The 20222-nt window shown below is 42.6% G+C and overlaps 1 protein-coding gene across 1 annotated transcript in view; it reads left to right on the forward strand.

Annotated features, from left to right (window-relative positions):
* Positions 1–20222, forward strand: part of thsd7b (thrombospondin type 1 domain containing 7B) — a 789171-nt gene that overhangs the window by 755908 nt on the left and 13041 nt on the right. Inside the window, exons 24-25 of the mRNA XM_033024685.1 lie at positions 4766–4861; positions 7427–7509. Of these exons, the coding sequence (XP_032880576.1) occupies positions 4766–4861; positions 7427–7509 (179 nt within the window). The remainder of the gene's footprint in view (positions 1–4765; positions 4862–7426; positions 7510–20222) is intronic.

Here is a 20222-nt window from a genome sequence, read left to right on the forward strand (position 1 = left end):
GGAAATCGATATCTGGTGTTCCATATTGCTTTGTAATTTCAGCAAATACTTTGGTTTAATATGTCTGTTACAGTATTTAGCTCACCTGGTAGGTAAGTTGCTGATGGTCAAATATGTTTGACGACATACCATTACCAATTGTTAAATAAATTGTCACATGATATCGATTTTATTCCGCCCATGTGGTTTGGTATATGCCACCACTGTGATGTTGCCAATTTATAAACAAACATGCAAAATGGTGCACTATTGATCAATATGCTTTTACCCATAGAACACACTCAATATTTCCAACTAGGTTTTATGCCCAGTGTCTGTAGTGATGACGACTCCAGATTAATAATAACAATAATGGATGGGATTTATATAGCGCCTTTCTAATACTCAAGGCGCTTAAATGGATTAGTCCATTTACCACCTGTTCTAGATATGGGTTATTTTGTTTAAACACTAGCACCTTAGCTCTAATGGAAAGGTTCAAGTTAAGTAGCTGGTAATGCTGCTACTAATTCCCAATTACTCTTGCCACTTTGTTGAATGGTTGGTTGGTTGATTGTTACCATTAATTTGTTACAGGTTGTGCCAGTACGCTGACTCTCCTTTTGGCAATGTTATAGACAAGTGAATAGAGTTATAGTCAATAGTTGTGGATGGTGTCAACATAGATTTATCTGGATTGTATGACAGAGCCCAGGCTAAATAAGTTTTAGTAGCTAATGCTGCTGATTTAGCTATTTCCATGGTTTTGTCTGTCGTTAATATCATTGAGACATGCCATGACGATATGTTCCTTAATAGTGTCAGGGCTGGTTTGAATATCTTGGAAAACAGTTTTGGCTCATATTTAGCCATTGTCAATAATTTATACTGCCATAGTTACCCCATCCAGGTAAATTGTGGTATCTCCGAAGATCTTTGATGAATGGGTACTAAATAGTATGCATCTTTTAAGTCGATGTCTACCATAAAGTATCCTAGGAAATCCACGGTTAGCAGTTACAAGTTTTCCATTAAAGTGTGTATACCTGGTGAAAATATTCACGTGGTTAAGTCAATGATGGTGCGACAATCACCATCTTTGGGTTTTTTGGTACCAAAGGTTCATATTAGACTTCTTTATGACACCTTTGTATATCTCCTCCAGTTCAGCTAGTCCCTCATGTTCTTTTTTTAGTGGGAGGGTAAACCCCTTTGGGGTGCATGCTGAACTGGTGGCAAGTTTCTTAATTCAATTTTATCCTTGAATACTTTTAGTATATAACTACCAAGTGTGATAGTTCTTCATGCTTCCAAACTCAGATGTGATTCCCCCACCCTGTTGGTACAAACCCTTCACCTTTTATGTGATAGTAGGAACCATACTCACCTGCCTCCACTGTTGTTTAGTGGTGTGTTCATTTATTCGGTTTCTGGTTCCTTGTCTGTCGGGATGGTGTTGTTGAGGGGTGGCACATTTTCCATGGGGCCCGCTCTGGGCCCTGGCCTGAAAAGGCTTACGGGGACTGGCATGCGGGCCCCGAGCTTTCACCAGTACCATTAAGTAGACACCTACTGGTGGATGCGTGGAGGTACTGCTGTCTGGTTTTGTGTGGTTTGCTCATTCCAGGCCCTGCCCTCATGATGCCGAATATCTTGGATACTTCGTCCAATTATTAGGCTTGATTTGGTAACTTTACCAGATAGCAGGATCTGTGGTTGTGAGGTCGGCGTTCTCACAGTCCTGTGAATTTTTTTAGGTTGAGGGCAGGTTTTATGACTTCCTTCCAGGGGTTGCGGTCGTATACTGTGTTGAACAGTACGGTTAGGTGTTTTGCCATACTACCCTGCCCCTCTGGAATGAGCATGCAAAAATGATAGCCGACGTCAGGGGTATCAAATGCAATTTAAGATATTTGGGTTTTTAAATGCCCTGCTCAATGTACCCCCAATAATGGTAGGCACTTTGAGTAAATGCAATTTTGGGGAGGCGTGATAAAATCCAACGCCTCATGACTACCTGTCTTGGAGAGGTTTTTTGGAAAGACAGGTAGTAAGCTGGCCGTCAGTTTAGACTGAAACGGCCATCTTGCTCGTGGTGTAGCCACGTAGCGGTATCTCACACCCAGCAGCTCTTCCTGATCCTGTACCTCAAGCATACTCCCGATGTTGTTCAGCCAGTGACCCCTCTTCTTGACCAGCCCAGCCCTGGTCGCCATCGATCCCCTCTGATGAGGGAGATGGCCAGTGCTGTTAGTTCTCTGGAGCGGGAGTGTTATGCTCCCTTGGCGAGCTTGCCCCAGCTCCCGAGGCAAGTCTCGCTGGAGTTTTTTACTCCATGACCTTTCTCTAGGCTTGGAAAACAGACACTTACTCGCTCTAGGGTGGTAGTTTGAAGTGCCGGTTCCATCTTCCGTGTCTGTCTCCAGCCCGAGGTTTGGTTGCCAACTTTGCTCAAGAGGCTGCCTGCCGTTCTCGGGCGGTGTTTCTGTCGTTCTCGTGCGGCGAGTCTCCTTGTCGGAGTATGCAGGGATTACCGGCCGGTTTTTGAATTTCCCTCCAGTCCGCTGCTGTTGGTCAGACAGCTCTTAGCGGACTGGGCATCGGCTCAGTACCCTGACTGTGGACCGCAGCGTGTGCGGTCCAGGTGCCGCCTCTCGCCCCCTCCACTGACGGAACGCTCCTTCCCTGGAGTCGAACGGGGGCGGTTTCCCTCTGTGCTGCTTTGCTCCAGTTTCCCCTGGTGCACAAAGAGGAGCAAACTTGTGAACCTGTGGGTAAGTACTTACCTAACGGTCCATTCCTTCAAGCTTGTAGCGGGAGCGCCCTACTCCCACTCATGTGACTCCGAAGTAAAATTGAGATATGACAGTGTGTGAGTATCCTGGAGCTTGTTAAATACCCATTGGGGTTTAGGAAGGATTAATGCTGAGCTTTTTCAGCAGGAAATAAATAGGTTGATTAAAATCCATGATAGGATAACTGATACATGAAGTCAAAATACATTTTGGTGTGATAGCTAACCTTTTTCTTGTTCGATAATTTATTTTCTTTCATTCCTTAATCTTGCATACTGTCACATTAATTTTCATTTTTTATTTCATTCTAACTGTAAACTTTACAAAATTTATTTTTTGTGCTCACCAATGGATGGCCAAAATATTATTTTCTTTATTTTCTTTATCTTGGTGTTGGTATTGTCACGCCGACTGAGGTACAGTTAAATACTTTTCTTTTTGCCTGCTATTTCAAAATAGAAAGTGAGAAACAGAATGCAGGATATATGTTACAGCTACAGAGAAATTGCAAGGGCCACAGTGAGTTAGATTGGGAGATCATCAATTCCTCCTTAGCATATGATATCTTGTGGTACATGCTTTCAAGCTTTTGTACCCTCTACGCCACAAGAGAAGAGAGATTGACGGGTGTGAGTTGCCCCAGTTGGCTGCTTCCCCCTAGCAGTGTAAAGTGTAGACAGAGCTAGTGTTAGAACTGAGCTGGATTCACAACTCTCTGCAATTTCTTCTAGTCTTGGGCAGAGCATTTGCTATAATAAGCTGTGATGCATTCAGATGGGAAGCTTTCTAAGGTGCTTATGTAGAAATCAGTAAGAGTAATTGAAGATATGCCGAAATAGGGCACAATGTCAAATAAAAGATTTGAAATTACCTTTTTAGGTTCAATGACAGTAAGCGTTTAAGAAGGAACTGCAGATGCTGGAAAATCGAAGGTACACAAAAATGCTGGAGAGACTCCAGGTGCAGCAGCCGCTGAGTTTCTCCAGCATTTTTGTGTACCTTCAATGACAGTAAGCATTGGTCTGGTACATTCCTCAATTCAAGGGGTTTACAACTCTAGTACATTTATCTATACTAGATAGTGATTTATACTCATCCTCTGATACATGTAGTGAGTCAGAGATTGTACTGTACATAGGGTAACATGCTGGTAATAGACACAAAAACTTGGAGTAACTCAGCGGGTCAGACAGCATCTTTGGAGAAAAGTAATAGGTGACATTTCTGGTCGAGACCTTTCTTCAGACTGAGAGTTAGGGGAAAAGGAAACAAGAGATATAAATGTTGATATAGATAAATATAGAACAAATGAATGAAAGAGATGCAAAGAAGTAACAATGATCAAGGAAACAGGTGAAATTAAAGCAACCGGAAGAGTAGGTAGGTCCAGGCAGACTGAGTGAAGGTGTTCAACAAAATGATTGCCCAGTCTATGTTTGGTTTCTTGATGTTAAATAGTCCACACTTTGAACAACGGATACAGTAGATGAGGTTGGAGGAGGCGCAAGTGAATCTTTGAAAGGACAGTCGGGGTCCCTGAGTCGTGGAACACGTGTTGTGCCAAATGCCTTCTTGTTCACTCTATCTACTTGTGACGTCACTTTCAAGGAACTATGAACCTGTACTCTTAGATCCCTCTGCTCTACACCACTCCCCAGACCCCTGATATTCACAGTGTAGGTCCTGCCCTGGTCTGACTTCCCAAATTGCAACACCTCACATTTCTCTGTATTGAACTCCATTAACCATTCCTGGGCCCACCTGCCTAACTGATCCTGCTGCATTATTTGACAACCATCTTCGCTATCTACAATACCACCCACTTAAGTGTAATCTGCAAACGTACTAATCGTGCCTTGTAAGTTCTCATCCAATTAATTGATATGGATGATAAACGTATCTGTATTTTGTCGACCAAAGTAAAAAACGATAATTTGAATGTTCATTTAATACACTTTATGAAAACTGCAATTTGTATCTTTAATTTCCAGAAGGAACGTGCCATGAGTATGAGTGGAGGTCAAGTCCTTGGAGTGGTAATGAGCGCAATGTGTGGTGTGTCCGCTCAGATGGTGTAAATGTGACAGGTAAAGAAATGTATTTGACTCTCCATTCTGTAGACATTTACAGTTACATTCGTGTTTGATTTTAAAGAATAGTTGACCTTTTCACATTCTATTCACTGCATTCCTCAAATAAATTGTCACTTAGGAATGTTCTGAACTGGGCTGTAACTTCTATGCAGTGTGTTTTTTTCCTCCTGATTTTGGCATTTAAGTTGTTACGTGTCATGAAATGCCTGATGCTGAGTGATCTAAGAAACTAAGCAGAAACTCAGGTTTGGTTAGTACTTGGTGTGGATACCTCCTGGGAATATCTTGTGAAGTTGGATTATCTAGAAAGGAGATGAAAAATCCAAACCAATATCCCACAAGCCCTCCTCCCAGAAATTCACTTTGAGATAAATGATTTCTGTATAATTCTCCAGTTATGGAATAATATTAAATGTCAAACCTAACTCTCTCCTTCATTCTGCAAACGGAATCATGAACAATGATTGGTTACATAAACCTGCATGTCATTGACTGTCTCTGAACCTGCTACCTCTTGTTGTTCCTTAATACCTTCACCATTACCTTCAACTGTGCAATAACTTGACTGTCATACAGGATGAAAACTTGCAAACACCTCTAATACTGGTCTCTGCTCAAGAATATATCATTTCTTTTGATCTCCCAATCAGTGTCTTTCAGTGATGCATCCCATCTTAGATATGCTCTCATTCTGTCCATTCTTCAGAAATGATTCTGTGGTTTCAACTGCAATATTAAAGGTGTGGTACAAATATAAGTGACCAAACTAACAGGACAGGGGCACATTATTCCTCAACCTTTGCTCACACAGTTATCTCTGCCATGTTCCCCGTTCTAACTTCTCACCAAAAACGTGTACAGTTGCATCATGATGTGTCACCTATTGTATTCAATATCCTTCTCAATGAAGGCATGCATGGCAAAAGCCTTCTTCACACGCTGTCCACCTGACCCGACATATTCAGGGAACTTACAGGATGTTGTCACAAGCACGCGTTCACTTTTCAACAGTAATGTTAATGTTCTTTTCCATGTTGGCTGAGAAGCCATTTGGATTTCCCAATCCAATTTTCTAAAACTGAAAATAGCTAAAAATATATTTTTCAATATGGGCAAACATCAAAAGCTTGATTTTGCAATGACATATGTCTACAACTTGTATCCTTCATTTTTAGCACTTTTGATATAGCAGCGTGAGTTAGTACTTGGCACACTGTTGACCACTTCATCTTCAATTTCAAAAAATTCTTGTCCCGTTGATTGGAGTCATTTACTGTCACGCACCGTTGTTGAGCCGTCCCGCATGGCTATAAATAGAATAGAAGCGAACTTCCGACCTCAAAAGACCGCGGAAGGCCTGGGGCCTATAACATCGAGAAGCCAGGGTCTCCGGTAAGAAAGTGGCCGATTCGAGCACTCCAAGTGTGTTCCATCCGTCCCGACGTCGGAGCTTTGATCATCCCGACGAGAAGGTTTGTACATCGGGCCGTCTGTAGAGGCGACTGCGGCTGGTCAAGGCCTCAAACACGGGTGAACAAAAGGAGGAAGACTGACTGAACTTTATTGCCTCCCATCACAGTGATCACAGTGGTGGATGTTTATGTGAAGTTCTATCGTTCTTTTTAATTGTGTGTTCTTTTAATTGTACGGCTGCATGGTAACTCGAATATCACTGTACCTTAATTGGTGCATGTGACAATAAATGTGAATCAAGATTCAAGATTCAAGATTCAAGAGAGTTTATTGTCATGTGTCCCAGATAGGACAATGAAATTCTTGCTTTGCTTCAGCACAACAGAATATAGTAGGCATGAATACAGAACAGATCAGTGTGTCCATATACCATTATATTAATGTATACACACATGAATAAATAAACAGATAAAGTGCAAATAAACAGATAATGGTCTATTAATGTTCTGAGTTTTGTTTCAGTTGAGTTTAATAGCCCAATGGCTGTAGGGAAGTGGCTATTCCTGAAGCTGGACGTTGCAGTCCTCAGTCTCATGTACCTTCTACCTGAAGGTAGCAGGGAGATGAGTGTGTGGCCACGATGGTGTGGGTCCTTGATGATGCTGCCAGCCTTTTTGAGGCAGCGACTGCAATAGATCCCCTCGATGGTACGGAGGTCAGAGCCGATGATGGACTGGGCGGTGTTTACTACTTTTTGTAGTCTTTTCTTCTCCTGGGCGCTCAAGTTGCCGAACCAAGCCACAATGCAACCGGTCAATCTGAATCTGATCTGAAATCTGAATCTGAATCAATGCCCTTGGTTCCTTCCCCCATACATTTCAAATTGATAGAATGTCTAGCATGGAACATTAATCCAAACATCCTTATATTGAAAATGTAATAGTATTTGTAAAACAAATGCTGACCTCATTCATAATTCATACTTTTATAACCTGTAACTTGGATAGTTTTTCATATTATTCAATTTGAGCATGATTTTATTAGTGTTAATAAACATTGCAATATAAAAAAGCATACATTTTTAATATTTTCCCATCTACAGTATTATTGAGCCTTATAAATGTATAATGTCTGTGTTAAATTCAGGAGGTTGTTCTCCTCTGAACCAGCCAACTGCCACCAGACACTGCAATCCATCCTGCATTAAACCATACTCCTTCTGTACACAGGTAAGAATTGGGAGAAAATTTCCTGTTCTCTGTAAATATTTTCCATTTAATAGTTATTGATTGGAACTGTAAAAATCTGAATGCTCTCTGATTTTTATGTTCTAGTTGGAAAAAAAATTGCTGAAACACTTAATTATTTTCCATAAAAAATCAACAGATTTCACTATCGATCTGCTACAAAATGGTAATAAGACTTTTCCCAGACCCTTTGCTGTAACAGAATAGAACTGAAAGACTATATCAGCAAATGATCCTGTCATTGTGGTTTATAATTCAGTCACCAAGTGCTTGCATTGAACCAGTTGCAAGTTGTTAAGTTGCAATGTGGTGGAGCTGGACGTGAGTGCTAAAAATTATGCTAAACTCCTCGGAGTAATATTGTAGTTAAATTACTATACTGGCATTTAAGCCCTGATTTATTTATTAATCTAAAGGCGTGACTTTGAATCACAACAAGCCATGATTCAAAATTTTATTTTAGAATGTTTAATGTCCACCTAAATGTCATCCTTTTTTCAAGGTTTGGAAGCAGGGCTTTAACCCACAACATAAAGAGTGTGAAAACAGTAATCATTTGCACAAGAACGTTAAGGGTTTAAGTGCTGTATAGCGCAGTTATTGTTTCCTCTATTTCACCATACATTATTTCATCAGTTAACTGTTGTGCAAAGCTAAAAAATTCTGATATTTCAGAATTTTTCATAATACTTGGGGTCAACAATGATGTTTTACACCAAGGTCAAATTGCTGACCAGGATAAAGGAACAGGAATGTACTTTACAGATAAGCTGTTGATGGTCTTTTTACAAATGAGGACCAATAGATACAAGAAAGCTTGTTCTGATCTTCGCAAAGCCATCAAGAATGCCAAGAGACAGACTTGAATACTGTAACTGGCTGCAAAGTGAAGTCAAGCAACATAACCGGTGATAGTATATCCCTGGGTGATTCTTCAGTAAGTGTCTACTTTTAAGTTTCTGGAAAACCGAAAATAAAACTTAATTTTTTGCAACTTTGAATGTTGTTTCACATAGATGAACATCTCAAATATGTGAAAAATATGTTTGGTGCAATATTTTAGAGAATTTAATTTATTTTTTTCCATTCTTTTTCCAGGTTGCCCATTGCATTCAGTCATATCCATCATATTTTTATGATGAACAACACTGCAAAATATAACTGATTTAAGAATATAAAATCAAATTTTTGTCGCACTTTCAAATTATACAGTATCTTCCACAAATAAACTATCAAAATAAAACTTTTTCAGTCTAACGCATTTATTTTAAACCTTCGTAACAGTTTACTGCCGAAAAAGTGGTGATTTTCAGCAAGGATGGTAACCTTCACATTACTTTTCACCAACTTCCTCTAAAACAATATTAACCAGATGAATAGGTTGAAGCACACTGTTCATTTATCAATTATAATTGATAATTATGGTCATTATTGTATTATTTTACACATTATGAGTGTTACGACTCCCGAATGCAGGTACTTCAGAGCCGCGTAACATAATTCAAAAACCAGGTTCAAGTTCAAAAATCTTCTAATTATTCAATGGAACACAAAACCCAAACCCGATTTAATCAACCCAGTCAGGGATATGGATGGACTAACAAACAATTAAACAGTGCTCCAGCCAGCCACGTAATGGACCGTCGAACCAGAGACTCTAAAACCTGCCTAAAGAGATATAACCCTGAAACAAAATACACGAAAACACTAAGGTCAGCCCTTATCCGTCCCACTTCAATATTTGTTAACAAGTAATGGTGAAAGTACACAAAGTTCTATGCCATGTGGCCAGGCCTTCCTCAGCTCACACCAGCAGGCTGTTCACAAGTCAGGGTCTACGAAGAAGAGAGAGAATCCTGGGAAACTCTGGTATTTAAGCTTCAGATGAGTCACCCGTCACCTGACGCAGCTTGGCCAATCGGGTACAGGAGCCTTTAACCCCTTGATTCCAGACTCACAGCCACGAGGCCTGTACTCGGGAGAGAAACAGAGAAAGGTAAGTACATAGCATTCACCAGGGGGGGGAGCGCCTAACAATGAGCATAAAATACTCATGTGACGTATATGACTCAGCATGGTGGAGATGATCACGTTTGGGAGCTTCACGTGGTGGAGATGACTAAAACTATCCTTAGGGGTAGGGTTTGGGCTAGGGCGGGGGTTGGAGCTGGGGCAAATATTTGGGCTGAGGCTGGGTTTGGGCTGGGGCTGTGGCTAGGGCTACGGTTGGGGTTGGGGTTGGGGCTGGGGTTGGAGCTGGGGCTAGGGTTAGGGTTGGGGCTAGGGTTGAGGCTGGGGTTGGAGCAGGTGCTGGGGCTGGGGTTGGGGTTTGGGTGGGTTTAGGGTTAGTGCTAGGGTTAGGGCTAGGGTTGGAGCTGGGGTTGGAGCTGGGGCTGGGGCTGCTTCTGGGGCTGGGGTTATGGCTGGGGTTAGGGCTGGGGTTGGGGTTGGGGTTGGAGCTGGGGTTGGAGCTGGGGCTGGGGTTGGATCTGGGGTTGGATCTGGGGCTGGGGCTGGGGCTGGGGCTATGGCTGGGGTTAGGGCTGAGGTTGGAACTAGGGATAGGGTTGGGGCTGGGGCTGGGGTTAGGGCTGGGGTTAGGGCTGTGATTGGGGCTGGGGCTACCTACTATCGATCTCCAGCTCCATTTCTATCTCCAGCTCCATCTCCAGCCGGACACAAAGCCGTTGCATCTTCCCGTGACCCAATGTCCCTCTCTGCGCCCGGCCCTCTTCAGCCCTTGTTTCCCGGTGGGGGATGGGGCTGGGGCTGGGGTTGGGGCTAGGGTTACTTACCCCCAGTCACCAGATCCAGCAACTCTAGCTCCATCTCCAGCTCTAGCTCCATTTCCAGCTGTACACGAAGCCCCGTTGCAGTTGTCGCAACTTCCTGTGACCCGATGACCCTCTTCACGCACGGCCTTCTTCGGCCCTTGTTCCCCGGTGGTGGGGGGGGGGGATAGGGAGGAATAAGGGCTGACAAGGGCCGGGCGTGGAGAGGGTCATCGTGTCACGGGATGATGCAACGGCTTTGTGTTCGGCTCGAGCTGGATGGAGATCGGGGTTATGTTGTGGACGGGAATGGTGGCCCAAGCCTTTAGTCCAGGATGGCCTCACCGTAAGGCCATGCCTGGCCATATCGTTTCCCGAATGGCACATGGCACGATTTGTTCTCCCGAACAAATCAAAAAAGAACGATTTAAAAAATTCTAAGAGTTGAACACCGTTTGCAGATGACGCCGAATAAAGGTACGTACCCGCTATGCAGCAGATAAAAAGAGTTTTCACACGCTTCGCGTCCCGCGAAGCAGGAGAAATTCACAAGCCAGGGGACTTTTGAATTCTGCGGTCTTTGAGGTCGGAAGTTCGCGTCTATTCTATTTATAGCCATGCGGGACGGCTCAACAAAGGTGCGTGACGGTAAATGACTCCAATCATCGGGACAAGAATCTTTTGAAAAAAAATTACGATTTATAATATCAAGAATAGAGAAATTTTTTTAAGCGTAATAAATATTTTAATTATTAATACCTACCGTTTAAAAGTATTTTCATTTCAGATAGATCCCCCATTAAATAAATATACCGACGTGAAATTTCACTAGTTACCATCGGGACATGCGGTTTTGGGGAGGGGGCATAGAACATAAAGGCATTCAATTCAATTCAATTCAATTCAACATCGGAAAAAATATAATGCTTTATTCATTTAGGGTTTAATTTTTATTTATGAGGATTATGTTTATTAATATTATAGAAAAAGAAGAAATGGGATAGAATTACAGATTTTCCTTACATATAACATCAAAGTAGCGGGACACCAAAGTAGACACTTACCGAAGAATCACCCCCCCTACCTGATGAACCATGCAATCTACAGAAGTGTGAAAACACATGCCTCCAGATTCAGGGACACTTTCTTCTCAGCTGTTTACAGACCACTGAACTATCATATCAACAACTAGAGAGCAGTCCTAACTTACTATATATCTCATTGGAGACACTCGGACTATCTTTAATTGAATTTTTCTGGACTTTATCTTTCACTAAACATTATTGCCTTTATCCTGTATCTGTGCACTGTGGGCGGCTTGATTGTAATCACGTATAGTCTTTGCTGACAGAATAGCACGCAGCAACAAATCTTTTCAATGTACCATGATACACGTGACAATAAACTAAACTAAATACCCTAAATCTGGGGAAGGAGGTTTGGGGAGCAAAAACATATTGAAATGTTTGTTTTGTGAGCCATTGCAGGTTCTGCAATCTTGCAGAAGAATTTAACAAATGTCTTTGTCAATACAGGGATAGCTGAGCAAAAGAACATTACCAAGCTGGAGTAAAAGAAACATAATTATGTAAATAGTTGAAATATATTTCAAATACTTTATATAATTAATATTATTGAAACAACAATTTGTACGACATTGTTTGGTTGTTTCAGTTTTAATGTGGAACATATTTTTAAACCATGAAGGCCAATATAAAAAGGCTTATGGCAAAGATCACCAAAACAACCAGTGCTGGCCAATAAATAAACATGACATATAATTATTTTAAAAAAATGGTATCTATAAACAGACTTTTGCTGCCCCCTGGTGATAATATAGTGAATGTGTGGTTGCACAATTTGTGAAAACTTATTTTTTTATTATTGCCACACTATATTCAGTATTTTCATTATCATGTGTTTATAATTACAAAGTTGAATAGAATGAAATGATGTAAAGTTTCTTTGTTGAGCATGATGCAATGGGAGGGCAGCACAGCTGTGCAACATTTAGCACAACCACACCCAACTCCAGGTTTGAACCTTTCTTCACGTGCCGTCCAAGTAGGGCTTGTCAAAACAGACAGCAGGCAGCAAAATCTATGATCTTAAACTCCAAAATAAAAGTTTAAGATCATAGATTTTGCTGCTTGCTGTCTATTTTGCCAGTATTTGAATGCTTCTGTACCTAAATGTCTGAAGCTGTCAGACTATTTTACAATTTTAACAGTTCAAAACATAGAAGCTGAAAGGAAATAATTTGCTGGAAAGAATTGCACATCAATATTTTCCAAGCAGATATTTCTATCTTTGCAGAATGTAAATGTCTAATGTGCTGCGACCATCCTACTTGATCACTTTTCATCTTGCCAATCACCACGAGTTCTTCTCCGTTCTTCAGAGTCCACAAGACCTGGCACGGCCTCACTCACCCGCTCTCTAATAGCATCGTGTGGGTCAGCACGTTCTTGACCTTTATGCCTGCATTCGGCTGCTGGAACTAGCAATGAGCCTCAACAGTAAAGCTGAGCTGTGGGGCTGGGAAGACTTTGTTTTTGGACTGAAGATAGACACAAAAAGCTGGAGTAACTCAGCGGGACAGACATCATTTCAGGAAAAAAGGAATAGGTGACATTGAGTTGAGGAATTGTAAAGGCAAGAAGACACTAATTGGTGTTATCTACAGACCCCCAAATAGTAGCCTGGATGTAGGGTGTACGTTGCAGCAGGAGTTAAAACTGGCATGTAAAAAAAGGCAATGCCACTGTGGTGATGGGGGATTTCAATACGCAGGTAGACTGGGAAAATCAGGTTGGTTCAGGACCCCAAGAAAGAGAGTTTGTCGAATGCCTCCGAGATGGATTCTTAGAGCAGCTTGTAATGGAGCCAACCAGAAAAAAGGCAATTCTGGATTTAGTGTTGTCCAATGAACCAGATATGATAAGAAAACTCGAGGTAAAGGAACCGCTCGGAGGTAGTGATCATAATATGATTAGTTTTCATCTGCAATTTGATAAGGAGAAGGTTAAATCGGAAGTGTCAGTGATGCAGTTGAACAAAGGGGACTATGAAGGCATGAGAGGGGAGCTGGCCAAGGTAGACTGGAAAGGGATCCTAGCAGGAATGACGGTGGAACAGCAATGGCAGGAATTTCTGGGCATAATCCGGAAGACGCAGGATCATTTCATTCCAAAAAGGAAGAAAGATTCTAGGGGGAGTAGGAGGCAACCGTGGCTGACAAGAGAAGTTAGGGATAGAATAAAACTAAAAGAAAAGATGCATAACACAGCAAAGAGTAGCCGGCAGCCAGAGGATTGGGAACCTTTCATAGGACAACAGAAGGAAACAAAACGGGCAATACGGGCTGAAAAGATGAAGAACGAAGGGAAGCTGGCCAGGAATGTAAAGAAGGACAGTAAAAGCTTCTTTAGATATGTTACGGGAAAAAGAGTAGCAAATGTGGGTCCCTTGAAGGCAGACACGGGTGAAATTATTATGGGCAACAAGGAAATGGCAGAAGAGTTGAATAGGTACTTCGAATCAGTCTTCACTAAGGAAGACACAAACAATCTCCCAGATGTACTGGAGGACAGAGGATCTAAGGGGGTAGAGGAACTGAAAGACATGTTCATTAGGCGAAAAATAGTATTGGGTAGGCTAATGGGACTGAAGGATGATAAATCTCCTGGAACTGATGGTCTGCATCCCAGGGTCCTCAGGGAGTTGGCTCTAGAAATAGTGGACGCATTGGTGATCATTTTCCAATGTTCAATAGATTCAGGATCAGTTCCTGTGGATTGGAGGATAGCTAATGTTATCCCACTTTTCAAGAAAGGAGCGAGAGAGAAAACGGGGAATTACAGACCAGTTAGCCTGACTTCAGTGGTGGGAAAGATGCTGGAGTCAATTATTAAAGAGGTAATAATGTGGCATTTGGATAGCAGTAAAATGATTAGTCCAAGTCAACATGGATTTATGAAAGGTAAATCATGCTTGACTAATCTTCTGGAATATTTTGAGGATGTGACAAGTAAAATGGATGAAGGGGTGCCAGCGGATGTACTGTATCTAGACTTTCAGAAAGCCTTTGATAAGGTCCCGCATGGCAGACTGGTGACTAAAATTAGAGCACATGGTATTGGGGGTAGGGTGTTGACATGGATAGAAAATTGGTTGGCAGACAGGAAGCAAAGAGTAGGAGTGAACGGGTCCTTTTCAGAATGGCAGGCAGTGGCGAGTGGAGTGCCGCAAGGCTCGGTGTTGGGGCCGCAACTGTTTACCATATATATTAATGATTTGGAAGAGGGAAATAGGAGCAACACTAGCAAGTTCTGGGGTTAGGTTAGTTAAGGGGGAGGTGCAGCGAGGTGCAGCGAGACCTGGGCGTCCTTGTATACCGGTCACTGAAAGTTGGCGTGCAGGTACAGCAGGCAGTGAAGAAAGCTAATGGAATGTTGGCCTTCATAACAAGAGGTTTTCAGTATAGGTGTAAAGAGGTTCTTCTGCAGTTGTATAGGGCTCTGGTAAGACCACATCTGGAGTATTGTGTACAGTTTTGGTCTCCTAATTTGAGGAAGGACATCCTTGTGATTGAAGCAGTGCAGCGTAGGTTCACGTGATTGATCCCTGGGATGGCGGGACTGTCATATGAAGAAAGAATGAAAAGGCTAGGCTTGTATTCACTGGAGTTTAGAGGGATGAGGGGGGATCTTCTAGAAACATATAAAATTATAAAAGGACTAGACAAGCTAGATGCAGGAAAAATGTTCCCAATGTTGGGCGCGTCGAGAACCAGGGGTCATAGTCATAGAATAAAGGGGAGGTCATTTAAGACTGAGGTGAGAAAAAACTTTTTCACCCAGAGAGTTGTGAATTTATGGAATTCCCTGGCACAGAGGGCAGTGGAGGCCAAGTCACTGGATGGATTTAAGAGAGAGTTAGATACTCTCGGGGCTAGTGGAGTCAAGGGATATGGGGAGAAGGCAGGCACGGTTATTGATAGGGGATGATCAGCCATGATCACAATGAATGGCGGTGCTGGCTCAAAGGGCCGAATGGCCTCCTCCTGCACCTATTTTCTGTTTCTATGTTTTTCACATCTCGTTAAAAGTCAGATGTCTTAAGCTAAAAATAGATTTGATTACTCATTTTCATGACATTTTCATCCTGTTAATATATCATATATATATATAGTATAATTCCAGAGATATACCAGACCATCAACTTATCAGTTTTCACAAAACAACGAATAGAATAATAGAATTCTATCCACTGCAAGCAAAAACCAATCATTTTAGATTTTCATAAAGCAAAAACTGCTGAATCAGGAAATCCAAAATATAAACACTATTCCAAGTGTTTTCAGCATTCCCTTCTTTTCTTTCAGCCTTAAAAATCTCAATTGTTATAAAAAAGTACTTTGTTTAGTCAGCAAAGAAGCAGGCCAGGCAGCCAAACTTGCTACATGTCAACCAAGATGCCCCATCTTAGCTCATCCTATTTGCCCATATCCGTCTAAACTTTTCCAATCCATGCACCTGTCCGTGTCCTTTAAATGCTGTTATAATACCTGCCTCAACTACCTCCTCTGGCACCTTGTTCTATACAACCGTGCAAAATGGCTCCTATTAAATCTTGACCCTCTCACCTTTGATTCTGAATTTTGATTTCCCTATCTTGGCTAAAAGACACTCTGCACTCACCCTGATGTATAACTCTGTTATGAGGGATGTATTTATAAACATATTATGCTGTTGCATTTTTCTGCACATTCATCTTTTGGAACATACATCTGTGTACAGACGAATGTGTGTATATATATATATGTATATGTATTATTATATATGCATATATTCTGTTATTTGATGGCATGAAGTAAAAGTTAGACTGCAATGCTGCCATGGAAAGAAATTACTGACCACAATGCACATATCTGGTGTGGCAACCTGCTGAAAATCCTTGCATAACTGCTACCCAATAGATATGTACCCAATAATAACTGGATTGGTTTAAATGTGAGCTTGGATGCCTGCTTATGCCATCTGACAAAGTATTAATCATTAATCATTAGAATATGCATCTTAACAGTTAAGAAAACCAGCCTTTTTCATCTATCGGTTCACATTTTATTATTCTTTTTTAAATAAACTGTGAATTAAACTCTTCATTTGATATGAAAAAGTGGTTGTAAAGACTTTCCTGAGAAGTTTAGATCATTCTAAGGTCTCCCATTGTGTCTATCAACCTCTATGATCTATATTGCTAGACATGGTATTTTGGTAACAAATATTTATTTTCTCCAGGACCGGACAATGTTTCCCCCTCTACCCACATGCACTGTGCCAAACAACTGGCACCGGTCGACACAGTCATTTTCAACCAGTTCCTTCAAACCTGTACTGTCTCTGCCTGGTTCAAAGACTCCACTGTTGTCCCTGTACCCAAAAAGACAAGGGTTACTGGTCTTATTGACTACAGGCCTGTCGCACTGACCTCTGTTGTCATGAGGACCCTTGAAAGACTGGTACTGGCCCAGCTGAACAATATAATGAACAGTATGGACCCTCTGCAGTTTGCATACTGGGCCATTAGATCAGTGGATGACGCAGTCTACCTAAGCCTGCACTTCATCCTCCTGCACTTAGACCACCAGGGGACCTATGCAAGGATTTTGTTTGTTGATTTTAGCTCTGCATTCAACACCATTGTGCCAGAGCTACTACACTCCAAACTCTCCAAGTTGACTGTGCCTGGTCAGTCGCTGGTATGCATTCGCACCAAGTTGGCGGCTCTCCGCCTCAGGACCTTGCAGAGATACCTGTACTCAGGGCATCCTCCCAGGTGGCACGTGCTGGCGACGCACTATTTCCAACGGAGCCGCTGCCTTCAAGGAGGTACGCGGATCCCGATGGTGGGCGTCAGCCGTGCGGTCCTGATGGGGATGCCCGGCTTCTACAGGGACTTGTTGAGAGTCTGGAACCTGGTTGCCGTCGACCGGGCCCCCCCTCCACTGGCGGAGGGTGATGGCCCGGGCGTGAGAGCAGGCGGTCCATGTGTAGGGGGGGGGCTCAAACGTGCGGAGTACTTGTGGTTGAGCAAGCCCCCGCTCAGCCAGAAGTATTCATCGGACCCAGGCGCCGTAATCCATCCCGGGAGCCTGTCCCACACAATTTGAGCCGCCTTTCCTCGACACCCTTCATATCGCTCCGAGACGCAGGGAGGCATGTCCTGTACAGGCTCCTCCTCCACACCCTGCACTTCCTCGCCCTGGTCCACCATCCAGACACCAATTGGCGGTCGGTGTTGTCTTACGGTCGCAAGGGCCCCCCCCCGGTGGGGGTCCCTCTATGCAGAGATTCTCCCCCTCTACATTGGGGACCTGGGGTGGAGAATATTGTACCGAGGTGCTCCCTGCAACCTGTTTCTCTCGCGGTTCACAGACTCGCCAGCCGCCTGCCACTTTTGCGGGCTGGAAGAGTCTGTGTACCACGTGTACATGGCGTGTGTGAGGCTGCAGCCACTGTTTGAATACCTAAAGGGGCTGCTCCTTGCCTTCTGGCTGCATTTTTCACCCACCATCCTCATCTTTGGACACCCTGTGCGTAGCAGAGAGGGTAGGGCTGAAGATGTCCTGGTTGGGTTGCTCCTGGGCCTGGCCAAGCTGGCCATCTGCGAGTCAAGGCGCCAGGTGGTGGAGGGATCTACCTGAGCTGGCTGCCTGCCCCTTTTCCGGGGATACGGTTAGAAAGGGAATACGTCCTGTCTACGGGCGCCCTGAGGGAGTTCCAGGACCGCTGGGCTCCGCTGGGTGTAGAACGTATCTTCAATAAGGATTGTTTCATAGTTGTATAGAAGTTTATTATGGATATGTGTTTGTATTGTATTATGGTGGTGGGCTCTGGCTTGTTTTATTGTAGTGTAAATATTATTTTTTAATAATTGAATATATTTTTTGATTAAAAAAAAAAGAAAAAAAAGTTGACTGTGCCTGAACCCTTCTGTCAGTGGACCATAAACTTCCTGACAGACAGGAAGCAGCATATGAGGCTTTGAAAGCACCTCAGACCCGCAGACCCTCAACATAGGAGCACCACAAGGATGCGTACTCTCTCCTCTCCTTTTCTCTCTCTACACCAACGGCTGCACATCCACAGACTCCTCTGTCAAGCTTCTCATGTTTGTGGATGACACAACCCTGATTGGACTGATCCAGGATGGGGAGGAATATGCCTACAGACAGGAAGTGACACAGCTGGGGTCCTGGTGCCTTCGTAACAACCTGGAGCTCAAGACGGTGGAATTGATAATTGACTTTAGGAGAGCTCCCCCTCCACTCCCCCACTCACCATCAACAATGCCACAGTCACATCTGTGGAGTCTTTTAAGTTTCTTGGAACCATCATCTCTAAGGACCTGAAATGGGGGGCCACCATCGACTCCACAAAAGGCCCAACAGAGGATGTACTTCCTGCGGCAGCTGAGGAAACACAATCTGCTACAGTCAATGATGGTCCAATTCTATACTGCCATTGTAGAGTCTGTCCTCACCTTCTCCATCGTGGTCTGGTTTGGCTCAACCACCAAGCACGACATCCGGAGGCTGCAGCGAATCGTCCGATCAGCTGAGAAGGTTGTTCGCTGCAACCTTCCCCCAATTGATGAACTGTACACTGCAAGGGCCAGGAAGCGAGCGGATAAGATCATCTCTGACCCCTCTCACCCTGGCTTCAAACTCTTTGAAGCACTTCCCTCTGGAAGGCGACTCCGCACTTTCAAAGCCGCAACAGCCAGACATAAAAACAGCTTCTTTCCATGAGCAGTAGCTCTACTTAATAACCAAAAGTCTGTAGCCTCCTTTTGCTCTGGTATTTTATTTCATTCACATGTTTAAACTATAATGTTTTATTATTAATGTTTAATGTTTTATGTGTCATTCTTAATTAGTCAAGTCAAGAGTCAAGAGTGTTTTATTGTCATTTGTCCCGGACAGGACAATGAAATTCTTACTTGCTGCAGCACAACAGAATATGTGAATATGTAAACGATGTATATAACGGGAAAAAATAAAAAGTTCAATAAATAACAAATATAGTGCAAATAACAAATAATAATATAGTAATAATATAATTATTACTGTATGTCGTGTGTCGTGTGCGAGTGGAGCACCAAGGTAAATTCCTTGTATGTGTACATACTTGGCCAATAAACGTATTCATTCATTCATTCAAGACCCTACCCCCAACACCATGTGCTCTAATTTTGCACACTATTCTCTTGTGTGGGACCTTGGGCTTTTTGGAAGTCCAGATATACCACATTCACTGACTCTCCCTTATCCATTCTACTTGTTACATCCTCAAAAAATTCCAAAAGATTAGTCAAGCATGATTTCCCCTTCATAAATCCATGCTGACTTTGACCAATCCAGTCACCGCTTTCCAAATGCACTGCTATAATATCCTTAACAATCGACTTCAGCATCTTCCCCACTACGAATGTAAGGCTAACTGGTTTATAATTCCCCGTTTTCTCTCGCTCTCCTTTCTTAAAAAGTGAAATTACATTGGTTACCCTCGATTAGCTATCCCGATGCATCCATGACTTCTAGGGCAACCTCCTTGAGTACTCTGGGATGAAGAATGTAAGTCAGTCAGATGTATTTTTTAATTTCTCAAATGGTTTCTCAGTTGACAAGCAGCTTTCAAAAGTAAAATATTTCCTTGTTTCTTCCCAATAACATGAAAACGGAGTTGCGTCAATTGAATTAATCACTTAATTGTCCTGCAAAATTTCAATTAATCATGCTTTGTGAGAATTCAATTTTCATATCCTCTGATTATATCATCTGTTTAAAATAGCTGCAAATTGAGCACAACATTTCCAATATTGTTTGTGTACTTTGATGAAATAAAATGAAGGATAATA

Source organism: Amblyraja radiata, chromosome 7 (assembly GCF_010909765.2).
Source record: "Amblyraja radiata isolate CabotCenter1 chromosome 7, sAmbRad1.1.pri, whole genome shotgun sequence".
Lineage (NCBI taxonomy): Eukaryota > Metazoa > Chordata > Chondrichthyes > Rajiformes > Rajidae > Amblyraja > Amblyraja radiata.